The sequence below is a fragment of the Eucalyptus grandis genome, chromosome 7 (genome assembly GCF_016545825.1).
Source record: "Eucalyptus grandis isolate ANBG69807.140 chromosome 7, ASM1654582v1, whole genome shotgun sequence".
NCBI classification, from domain to species: Eukaryota; Viridiplantae; Streptophyta; class Magnoliopsida; order Myrtales; family Myrtaceae; genus Eucalyptus; species Eucalyptus grandis.
This window is the reverse complement of record NC_052618.1, coordinates 56,466,273-56,478,840: the sequence shown is the minus strand read 5'-3', so window position 1 is coordinate 56,478,840 and position 12,568 is coordinate 56,466,273. Positions and strand designations below refer to the sequence as shown.

Below are 12,568 nucleotides of genomic sequence, written 5' to 3'. Positions count from 1 at the left end.
AAAAGGTAATAAAAGGATACTATACTTTTGGTTGATTTAGAAAAAAAAATGATTGAAATCTAAAAAAATGATTGAAATTCAAAGATAATCTTAAAAATCCGAGCAATAGCAGATTTCCTTCGCGAGCTTCCTAAATCCAAGCAGTAGCAGATTTCCTTCACGAGCTTCCTATTCTTATATGGAAAACTTTAACGAATTTGAGAGAATTTAGTGCATGATTTTCCGATACGTGTATGCTACCATTAACAGTCGACACAATCTGGCCTATCCGTATTCGATTATCAGGATGTTAGTCAAAAGATGGCGTGTCAATTTCTTGCAAGGAAGAGTGGGAGCATCGCTACTAGGGAATTGACTGAGTCCGACAAAGTGCACGTCCGATCGGCCAAAGTTGGATAATAACCCCGTCAAAGCGAAGAAAAAGGTCAAGCTTTCACACCAGACCGTCGTCACTTTTTCTTCATCACTTATGCGAAGAAATTGGTCCAGCTTTCCCACCAAACATTCATAACTTCCTTTCTATTTTTTTCACTTCGTGCTTCACTTCTGTCTATGAGCGTTCGAGACATCTGATATCGACCATTTGTCCCGGTACGGAAATATGCGGCTTCCTTGACGGGAACGAAACAACCGAAGCTACGTTCCAAAGTTATTTCAATGTTCGACTAATCGATTCCTGTGCCGTGCTCTCATCATTTCCGAGACGGGCGATCGTGCAGAGGACGGTAAGACAGCTGGTCGGTGTTCTGTTTATGATCTTTCCTATATTCCAACGTATGGTTGGGGACAGAAAACATAAACCACCGTGCAATAGGAAGTCTTAAAATGTTTAATCTACTGAACCATCATCTTTCTCTCTTTTTCTTGATAGCCCTTCGTTTTTATGATGACCAAAAAGAAGTCTTGCAAAGGGAATTAAAAAAAAAAAAAAAAAGCCAAATAGGAAAGTGCACATGATTCTCCTGTTTGTACGTTGAAGCCTTAATTTGAGGAGATGGAATCATAAAAAGCATAAAATAAAAAACAATAAGAAAATTTATCAAAACAATCATATAACCATTGTGATTTTTTCAATTCAGTCTTAAATATTTTTCAATTGTGCTAATTCAATTTATTCGACCGAATTTGATTGGTCAATGTTAACATAGATGTGAACCGACACTAACGTGTCAATTTTTAAATATTTTATTATTATTTTTCAATTCTTTATTTATTTTTATTTTCTTTTGTCTTTCTCTCTTCTTCTTTTTTTCTCTCCTCCTTTCTTCTTCCCCTAACCAGTTGCCGAACCTTGGCGACCAGCTAGAAACATTGGCCGGCAAGGCTCAACCTTGCCCCGCCATTGCGAGGCCTTGCCATTATAGGATAAGCTCGGCCTCACCCAACCATGGTGAGGCCGAGCATCGCTATCGCTGCCCAACGTCGAGCCTCGCTAGATCTGATGAGGCCTCGCCCAAGGACGACCTTGCCATCAATTTGGCGAGGCCTCAGTTCTGTCAGTGCAAGCCTAATAAATTCTTGTACTGTTCTCCCATTATTTCTAAGACGAGTGGTCGTGCATAGAACGGCAAGACAACTGGTCAGTGTTCAGTTAATAATCTTTCCTATGTTCCTGCTTATAGTTGGGGGTAAAAAGATAAACCATCGTGCGGTAGGAAGACTACGAATGTTTAATCTGCTGAACCATCATCTTTTTCTCATTTTGATGGCCCCTCACTTAATGATGAACAAAAAGAAGTCTAGCAAAGGGAATAAAAAAATCAATAAAACCTCACTTCAAAGATACATAATCTACGTATAGAAGGATGCCATGGTGATTTTCATCTCTTGTATCATTAATATATAAAAAAAGAAGAAGAGTGTATTGTTGTATTATGTGATGGTGAAGATGTGTTTGAATATTAAGTCGACAAAAAAGATAATTATTATGTACCTTAGAGTAGTGGTGGGACTCTTTATTTAAGTTGGATTACCTAGACGCAAAATTTTCTTAAAGATGTCATGAATTAAAGGCTGGTAAAGATTTTTATGCGTTATGTTTGCTAGTGTTTAATTTAGGGAAAAAATGGATTTTTCATTTTTAATTTCCAAAATAGATGTGCTAAGTAAAATTTCTCAGAAATTGCTTTCATTGAATCCGGGGGGAAAAGTTTTTTCATGTTTAGCCTGACTTTCCAAACATTTTGTGAACAACTTATTAGTTGAATTCAATTCAAAACTCGGGAGAGTATCAATGGACTCAAGTCAATCTGTCACTAATTTTGTTGTCACTAACTTGTCTACTTAACGCAAATCATGGAATGCTCCTTCCGTAATAATTCTGATTTACTTGAGGTGGAAACCGATTTCATTAATTTTTTATTTGCTGGTGTGGGAAGTTAATTCTACCGTGGAGTGAACGCTAAGGGGAATAAATGACAGCCTATTTTGCAGATTAATTATGAAAGGTAATCAATCAATCTGAGTGCTTAACACCCAACTTGTCCACTCACTTATTCCAAGCGGATGCAGATAAATGACTTTTGAATCCAAAACAAGAGTCTCTCTCCAAAATCATCACCCTCTATAAATCTCTTTTCAATGAGGTGGCTAAACCAAATCTAAACAACATATCACATCTCTCATCCCTTCTTAATCTCCCTACACGTCCCTTCAATCCACTTCTGCTTTGAGTCATGCAACTCAAGGGCTTTAGTCTTGCAAAGTTACCATTTCGTCACTTCATCTTTACGATTGTTATTATATTGTGCTTTGTACAAGTCTTCTCCACATCAAATGAAACTGACGGATTCGCATTACTTGCATTCAAGGCAGGGATAACTGAGGACCCTCTCGGGGTGCTCAGCTCATGGAACAATACAGTCAATCTCTGCCAATGGTTCGGTATTACATGCAGTCACCGGCACCATAATAGAGTCACTGTATTGGACCTGGAGGCCCAGAAGCTCTCAGGGTCTATCTCCCTCACATCGGGAACCTTAGCTTCTTGATGGAATTGTGGCTCTCTAATAATAAGCTTACACCATGAAATCCCTCCCCAAATGGGCGGTTGCATTGGTTACGCAACTTAGCGCTGTTCAATAATTCTCTCAGGGGAGAAATCCCGAAGAATATATCGGGTTGCATTAACCTCGTTGGCATGGGCTTGCTTCAAAACCAACTGAGTGGAGAAGTTCCTCCAGAGATAGGTTCACTGGTGAAGCTTCGGGTTCTTCATATATCAGAAAACATTCTAACAGGAAGCATCCCTTCTTCCATTTGGAACTTATCATCATTGGAGGACCTTGCTCTTTACTATAATTACTTCGGAGGGAGTCTTCCTCAAGCTCTAGGTCAACTGACCAGCCTAACAACAATTCTTTTGGAGCTAAATTTTTTCACCGGTACGGTTCCGCATTCCCTCTACAATTTGTCTTCATTGGTAATGTTTGACATAGGATATAACCAAATACACGGAAGTCTTCCCACTACAATCGGCTTTGGTCTCCCAACTTAAGAGTTTTCAGCATCGGAAGTAATAAGTTTGTTGGATCAATCCCTCTATGGATAGCGAATAATGCCACAAAACTACAGATACTTCAACTTGGACCCAATAAACTGTCGGGAAATGTACCTTCTTTTGAAAGTTTGCTTAACCTTCAAAGATTGAACATGCCTTCTAACCACCTTGGAAGTGGGGGATCTAGTGACTTAAGCTTCCTTTGCTCATTAACCAATATCACTAGCTTAACCGTTTTGAGCATTAGGCAAAACAAACTCGGTGGGCTGTTCCCAGGATGCATTGGCAATTTCTCCATAACTATCAAAATATTGGAATTAGCCGTTAATCCTATTATTGGTGAGATTCCTAAAGCAATCGGCAATCTTGCGAACTTGGAATCCTTGGGGATTTTCAACACTATTATTTCGGGTGCTATCCCGTTTGAATTGGGAAATCTTCCGAATCTAACAATCCTGGAACTCTCCAATAACAATCTATCAGGGCTGATTCCATCCTCTTTGCAGAAGATGAAGAAATTAATTCGTTTGCATCTTCAAGGGAATAACTTTCATGGGTACATTCCTTCACATCTAGATAAGTGTCAAAATCTGATGGATCTTGATCTTTCTAACAACAATCTCAGCGGTTCCATATTCCCAGTAATTAATACTCTAGTCAATTTGGTCTTGTCTCACAACCATTTGAATGGGGCTCTTCCAGCGGAACTAGGAAAAATGGAACATTTAGTTACTTTGGACATTTCAGGCAACATGTTCCGTGGTAAGATTCCGAGCACTCTAGGTGATTGTGTTGGACTGTTCGCATTAAGAATGAGGGATAACCAGTTCCAAGGATCCATTCCTCAATCATTTAGATCATTAAGAAGCATTGAGGAATTTGATCTTTCCAATAACAATCTGTCGGGTGAGATTCCGAAATTCTTGGTGGCATTTCTCTTCTTGGAAATTCTGAATTTATCCTATAACAATTTTGAAGGCATATTACCAACTAAAGGAGTCTTCGAGAATGCGAGTGCCACTTTTATTGCTGGAAACAACAAGATTTGTGGAGGAATCCCCAAATTTCGGCTCCCTAAATGCATCTCTAGACACTCCAAGAGCAAAGGAGAAGTTCATAAATTGAAACTCACGCTCTTTATTATCTTTGGGCTTCTAGGGGTGGTTCTTGTTCTGATTTTTGTGACTGTATGTTGGTTGAAGAAAAGAAAGCAAAAGAACCAACTTCAAGTTACATATTTGATAGCTGGCAAAATTTATCTTATGGATCTCTTCTTAGAGCAACCGATGGTTTCTCTTCAACTAATTTGATCGGTATTGGGAGTTTTGGATCTGTTTACAGGGGAACACTCCAGGAGAATGGGACTAATGTGGCTGTGAAGGTGTTTAATTTAATGCGTCATGGTGCTTTGAAGAGCTTCAAAGCCGAGTGTGAGGCTCTAAAGTGTATCAAACACCGAAATTTGTTGAAAGTACTAACAGTATGCTCGGGTACTGATTATGTTGGAAATGACTTTAAGGCTTTGGTTCTATGAGTTCATGGTCAACGGTAGCCTCAAAAGTGGTTGCACCCATCTCCAATACCAGCTGATGTAGATAGGCCTTCAAAAAATTTGAGTCTCATCCAAAGGATAAATATTTCCATTGACATTGCTTTTGCATTGGATTATCTCCATAACCAATGCCACAACATCATAGTTCATTGTGATCTAAAGCCAAGCAATGTCCTTTTAGACACTGAGATGGTTGGACATGTCGGTGACTTTGGATTAGCCAAGATTGTCTTGAATCCACATCTTACACAAACATAAATATGAGCTCTGCTGATTTGAGAGGAACAATTGGTTATGCTGCTCCAGGTATGTCCCTTTATGTCCCTAGCTCCCTTAAATGAAGAATTTATTCATCATAAAATTGTTGATGCGTCTTTTCACAGAACTTTGAACTTCATAATGAGATTGTGCATGTGCTATTTTCTGATGGCTCAACCATTTGAGGTTCTTGGTAAGTGCAGAATATGGAATGGGAAGTGGGGTTTCTATTGAAGGGGATTTCTATAGTTATGGCATCCTCTTGCTAGAGATGTTCACAGGAATCGGTCCCGCGGTTGAGATATTCAAAGAAAATTCAAACCTTCATAATTTTGTTGAGGAAGCTTTGCTTGAACGAGTTCTAGAGATTACCGATCCCATTCTAGTTCAAGAAGTAGAAAGCGATGCAGGCCAAAGGAGAAAGAGCACAGTCCAGGATTGTCTGCTGAAGATATACAGAATTGGGATCGCCTGCTCAGTTGGAGTCCCAAGAGAGAGAATGAGCATCGCAAATGTAGCAGTTCAACTATGTTCGATTAGGAACGGACTTTATGCAGCTGGTTTATGAGGCTAGGTGATTTACTAAAGCAGTAAGTTTTCTAACACCCTCTACAAATTATGCGAAACTGAACCACTATTGCATAGACAAGCACCTGACTTCACGCATTTTTATAAATCTAGATTAACTTGTTCTGGTAATGTGAAGATGGAGCCATGGAGATAACGGAGTCATCATGCAGAACCAAAGTGGGGTTGGAAAAGTAGTGAAGTCATCGAATGAACCATGGCAAATGGGAACCTTTAGTAGACTCAAAGTCAATGACAATGTCTTCGGTCCTCTTCGGGAGTTTAGGAGACGTAGCAGGAGGGCTTCATCACTTATGCAAACATGGGACAAATGCTTCTCTAATGTAGCGTGAGGATGGTAGATCGAGTTTTGATATAGACTATGAATAGTTTAGACCGTGAAGAACAAAGGTGTGTTTCAATGTTCCTTTGAAACGAAAGCTGGCGTGTAAGAAAAGAAGTATTGGGGATGATGCTGTCATCTATACAGCTATATTGGCATACATGCAAACCTGTATATGTCTCTTTAAGCTATTTAAGCAAGTGCATTTATCCTTTTCCTATTTTATGCTTGTTAAATGGTACAATCTATAATAAGTAGACATCATGCTTGCACATCCCACGCAATGTCGATGTCCATCAAGAAAGACCGTTGTTTTTTTTTTTTTAACCTAATACAACTCTAAATGATTATACTTTTACAATTATAGAAATCAAACTAAAAATACTTAAAATAAATTTATCATAATATTTATAAAAACCAAAAAGGTAATAAAAGGATACTATAATTTTGGTTGATTTAAAAAAAAAATGATTGAAATGCAAAGATAATCTTAAAATCCGAGCAATAGCAGATTTCCTTCACGAACTTCCCATTCTTATATGGAAAGCTTAAACGAATTTGAGAGAATTTAGTGCATGATTTTCCGATATGTGTATGTTACCATTAACTGTCGATACGATCTGGCCTATCCGTATTCGATTATCAGGATGTTAGTCGACAGATGGCATGTCGATTTATTGCAAGGAAGAGTGGGAGCATCCCTATCAGGGAATTGACTGCGTCCGACGAAGTGCACGTCGAATCCGCCTAAGTTGGATAATAACCCTGTCAAAGCGAAGAAAAAGTTCCAGCTTTCATCACTAAACCTTCATCACATTCCTAACTACTTTTTTTTCACTTCGTGCTTCGCTTCCGTCTATGCGCGTTCGAGACATCTGATATCGACCATTTGTCCCGGTCCGGAAACACGCTACTTCCTTGACGGGAACAAGACAATCGAAGCTAGAGTTCCAGAGTTCTTTCAATGTTCGACTAATCGATTCCTGTGCCGTGCTCTCATTATTTCCGAGATGAGCCATCGTGCAGAGGACGGTAAGACTACTGGTCGGTGTTCTGTTTATGATCTTTCCAATATTCCAACTTATGTTTGGGGATAGAAAGATAAACCATCGCACGATAGGAAGTCTTAAGAATGTTTAATCTACCGAACCATCTTCTTTTTCTCTTTTCCTTAATAGCCCTTTATTTTTATGATGACCAAAAAGAAGTCTTGCTAAGGGAATAAATTTAAAAAAAAATCGATCAAATAGAAAAGAACACACCATTTTCCTCTTTGTACGTTAAAGCCTCAAATAGAGAAGAATGTAGTGGTGATTTTCGCCTCTCATACTATTAAAATACCTGGTGTTGAAAGTATGTTTGAATACTAAGTCGATCAAAAAGATAGTCGCTTTGTATTTTAGACTAGTGGCAGGACTCCTTTAAGTTGGATTATCTAGATGCAAAGTTTTTTCAAAGATGTCACAAGTTGAAGTTTGGTAGGAGGAAATTTTTGCCGATCAGACTGTTGAAACTAAACTCCTTGAAAACTGAATGTGATCTACTAGGGCCTATGCAGAATCAAAATCATGGACCCTATTTTGGTTAAAGAGAAGTTTTCGGTTTTTCAATTTCCAAAATCGATATGTTTGGTAAGAATTCTCAGAAATGGAATTCACTGAATCCATGGGAAAGTGTTTTTCTCATTTTTAGCCTGATATTCTGAAAATTTCGGAAGACATTTTAGCCTGACAGAAATAGAAAAAAATTCAATTTTTGAACAAAAAAAAAATCGAGAATAAAAATGAACAAAAACACGTTTGGTAAATTTGTATAAATTTTTATTTCTTTTAATTTTTTAATATTTTTATTTTAGTATTTTCTTTCTTATTTTCTTATTTATTTTTACTTTTTAGTCGTTTCCAACGAGGGCAAGAGCTGGCAGTGATGCTCCTTGACCGGAGCCGGCAACCGGCCAAAAGAAAAAAGAAAAAGAAAGAAAAAGAAGAAGAAGAAAAAAAGAATAATAATTTCTTTTTTTTGTTTTTTATTTGCTCGGTGAATAAAAAAATAATTTTGGAATCTCATTAATTCTTTACTTGAAACAAAAAAATAGAAAAATTCAAAAAAAGAAATGCAGGCCCTTAGTCGTTTTAAAGAGAACGATAATTTCATTTGCTCGGTGATGAAAATTAATTCTCAATTCTGTAAAGAGGACGTTGAGGGCACATCTGTCCTTTTTTCAGTTTTTCCAATGCGCCACCTGTTTTGCAAATTGACCGTGGAGGTAATAAAATGACATTTGAGACCAAAACAAGAGTTTTTCTCCAAAATCCCCACCCTCTATAAATCTCTTGTCAGTGAGGTGGCTTTAACCACACCTCAATCGCTCCTCACATCTCTCATCCCTTATTAAATCTCTTTGCACGTCAGTTCGGTCCTCCTCTGCTTTGAGTCATGCAACTCTTGGGTTTTCTTTTGCAAAGTTACCCTTTCATCACCTCATTATCGCGATTGCTTTTGCATTGTGCTTTGTACAAGTCTCCTCAGCATCAAGTGAAACTGATGGCTCTGCATCACTTGCATTCAAGGCAAGGATAACTGAGGACCCTCTCCGGGTGCTTAGCTCATGAAACAATATGGTCAATCTTTGCCAATAGTTCAGTATCACACGTAGTCACCAGCGCCACAATAGAGTCACTATATTGAACCTGTATACCCAAAAGCTCTCAGGGTCCATCTCCCTTCACATCGAGATTAGCTTCTTAAGGCAATTGTGGCTCTTTGATAATAGCTTTCGCCATGAACTCCCTCCCCAAATTGGACAGTTGCACCAGTTATGCACCTTAGTGCTGTCCAATAATTCTATCAGGAGGGAAATCCCCAAGAACACATCGGGTTGCATTAACTTCCATGGCATGGGCTTGTCTCAAAACAGAGTGGAGAAATTCCTCCAGAGATAGGCTCACTAATAAAGCTTCGGGGACAAAACAATCCAACAGGAAGCGTCCCTTTTTTCATTGGGAACTTATCATCCTTGGAGGAGCTTGGTCTTTACTACAATTACTTAGGAGGGAGTCTTCCTCGAGATCTAGGTCAACTGATCAACCTAACAACATTTGCTTTGGCGGGAAATTTGTTGTCCAATACGGTTACGCATTCCCTCTACAATTTATCTTCATTAGTAATATTTGACGTAAGATTTAATCAAATATATGACATCCTCGATTCAAACCCCTATTTAGACCACAAGGGATGGACTAAGAATCGGAATGTTAGTAATGAAGACAGATCGTGACTCAATCCTTGGGATTGTTCACAAGTTGACTAACTGATTAAGGGCAAGTTGCAATTCAGGATCAAGGTTGCGATAGACCAGAGCATTTGACCATGTGAGGACCGTTTGACCACAAGGATCGCTATGGACGATCATGTGTCGTCACGAGCCATTCAATGAATGGATATAGATCGATTTAGCTTAGGTATATACCGGTCATGGGTGACGCCACACAATTAATGTACTATTCATGAACGCCCTAATTCGATCCCGGAACAATCGTGAGTCAAGACAGGCTGATCAATCCTATTTGATTAAATGACAACTAATGGTCATTCATGAATCGACCAAGCTCAATTTAAAGTCATGCGTAAAACCCTAGGCAAGCATCAAACTCCATTCAAATCTAGTTGCGTGAATTATTCTGCCAATGCCATCTAAATTCACGTAAGGTCGCGTTAAAGCTATATCTAATCAAAACTTAGCCACAAGCTTTAATCCATTTGCGGATATCGATTGTAGATGTTTTCAAGGTATTTCTTTCTAATTGAAATAATTTTAGAGAACCTGTTAGTGCATTAATTTATGAAATACACTAATTTGAGTATACAGACTTTAGTGAACCTAGAGATGAGGCCAATTTAGCCACTTAAATTGAGGTGAAATAAACTTTGTTAGGCCATGGACAATGGATTAGGCGCCCTTTTGGATGGATGAGTGGAATGGACCAAATTGCCCTTTAAGTCTAGCCAATAATTTAAGTTTCAAGAAGCCATCCTAGCTTTTGATCTTGGATAACGTACATGGCTTGATGAAGGGCCAAGATTTGCTCTTGCTCCCCAAGCTTTGGGTCAGGATGAAGGGGAGAACAATAATTCAAGGGCAATTAATGCTTGAAAGACAAGCTTTCTCTTCAAGTTTCTTCTCCCGTCCGCGTGCCACTTGGACGCCGTCCCTATGCTGCGCCGTGCTGCCACCACCGCTCATTCACCATCCACGAGCTGCCGCTGCTTACTCGCCATCCTCAAACCACCACTAAACACCCTAGTCCCATTCGGTTGTTAGTAAGTAGATTTCCTAAACGTTGGTTAGGATGTTGTGTTACGCGATTCAAATTTAGGACCGCCTTTAGTGCCATAGGAATATTCTAGGTTGAGGAGCTCATGGGATTAATTTTGTATGATTTGCTCATGATATGCTTGATCTATGTGGTTCGGGATTGATCAAGAGCAAGTTTATGAGAGTTGAGATTACTCAGGTTTGACGTGAGTAGTGGAAATGATTCACTTAGGCTAGGTTTGTCGTGATTGCCGTTTTGGATTGTTTGCTATTGCTACTTATGCTAGATCTTTATATATGAATGCTATGAATGGATATACGAGTGCTATATGGTATGATCTTTGCATATAAATGTCCATAGGTCGTGGTCAAAGTTTGAGTTCACTTGGGCTAGGTTTGCATATAAATGATTCACTTAGGCTAGGTCGCCATGATCTTTATATATGAATGCTATGGACCGATATATGAGTGCTATCTAGTATAGCATATAAATGTCCACATATCATGGTCGAAGTTTGAGTTCACATTGGGCTGTCGAATCTAGAATGGCATTGGTTCTTGGACATGCGTGAAAATGCATTGGGTCGGGTCACTCTCTTGATTCGGTGATATTCAGGAATATTGTTCGATCCGGGTTTGACCTTGGCCAGTACTCAAGCGTCAGAGGTCAAGCCACAATTCTAGTTACGTGCTCGACATACTTTATTGTCATATACACAATCGGGCATGAGTTACACATCGCTTGGGACGCCTTTAGAGCATTTATACTTAGACTAATGAGAATGATAAAATTAATTACTTGAATGCTTGATTCGTGTGGTCATACGAGGAATACTGTCACCGATGAATTTTGAAAAATGCCCCCAAATCAACGGAATGCTTCATTATTAAGAACAATATGATGCCCCATATCAACGGATGCCATTTTTGTGGGATGTGTTATATTAAAAACGATGCCTGATGGATTTCGGATGCTGTACTCAAGAGAGTGAGACGATGTCCCGAAGGTTTCCAGAAGAGCTATAGGGTTTTGACTATAAGTGATTAATAACTTACTCGAGATAGTACAGTAGTATGGGATGCCATGTGATTCTCAAGGCGTTAAACGTGTGCAAAATGTTTGATTGCTATATGCATGCTTTGAAAGTGGTTTTATGGCTCACACATATATGACATAGTCTTATAAGAGGTGCATGGAACATGTGCATGATGTAAATGTCATTTTAGTGATTTAGAATGTAGATGTCTTGAAGGTTGTTGTCCGAGTCTCAAAAGCTTTGATAATATTGTGGATGCTCATATCCATCACGTGTGAATATTCTGGCTATTATTTGCATTAATTATGACATGTGTGGATAATATGCCTTTGTTTAGGATTCGAGGGACTTAGGTTGAGGATAAGTTCCATCACGTATATAGTTGAGCCAAAGTTTAAACTTTGCTATTGATCTGTCATCAACATATTTGGGTTGAGTAATCAAAAGGGTCCAATGCGAGGCATCCGCCTATATGAGGTTTGAGATTTTTTCTTATTGAGTTTTCAACTCACTGTTGTTGTTTAACCTTTTGAAGTCAATAGGTATGGATCCTTATCTCATTGCTTCATGCGTTCTAGGGTGCCCATTAGCATGGAGACTACCATGATAGACGTGTTTAGGGAGGATGCAATTTTCCAACGAGTCACCACCATAGTTTGGGTAGACGAGGGGTACCACGACCTTGTACCCCACTACTCTCGGGCGTGCTATGTGTGGTTTGATGGAGACCTCTTCGGACCCCTTTATGGGTTCCATGGTTCATCAGGACCAACGAGGATGTAGGCTTGCCAAACAGCCCTGTGGATGATGCCTAGGGAGCAGTATCTAGTAGGGAAGCCGCTTTTTAGCTAGATCTCAATAGAGAAATATAAGCTCCCCCTTGCAGATTTTAGTCCCCCGGCCCCCTTCGATAACTTTTTGAGTGTGTGGAGATGACCAAATCAGAATGGCCCTAGAAGTGAGGGCTTGTAAATTGTAATCATTCTAATTAGATAAA

The 12,568-nt window shown here is 39.1% G+C and overlaps 1 protein-coding gene across 1 annotated transcript; it reads left to right on the top strand.

Annotated features, from left to right (window-relative positions):
* Nucleotides 1–3,651: 3,651 nt before the first annotated feature.
* Nucleotides 3,652–5,877, top strand: LOC104455899 (probable LRR receptor-like serine/threonine-protein kinase At3g47570). Its single transcript, XM_039317964.1, has 4 exons — nucleotides 3,652–4,686; nucleotides 4,854–4,942; nucleotides 5,272–5,357; nucleotides 5,513–5,877. Exons 1-4 carry the CDS (start codon nucleotides 3,652–3,654, stop codon nucleotides 5,875–5,877), a joined length of 1,575 nt encoding a protein of 524 aa, XP_039173898.1.
* Nucleotides 5,878–12,568: the final 6,691 nt, after the last annotated feature.

Bases quoted from the DNA above. Each gene is read 5' to 3' on its own strand.
- LOC104455899 (XM_039317964.1), top strand. From the start codon at position 3,652: ATGCCTTCTAACCACCTTGGAAGTGGGGGATCTAGTGACTTAAGCTTC. The intron at 4,943-5,271 runs GTGTATCAAACA...ACTTTGGATTAG, and splicing joins GCCGAGTGTGAGGCTCTAAA to CCAAGATTGTCTTGAATCCA. The intron at 5,358-5,512 runs GTATGTCCCTTT...TGGTAAGTGCAG, and splicing joins AATTGGTTATGCTGCTCCAG to AATATGGAATGGGAAGTGGG.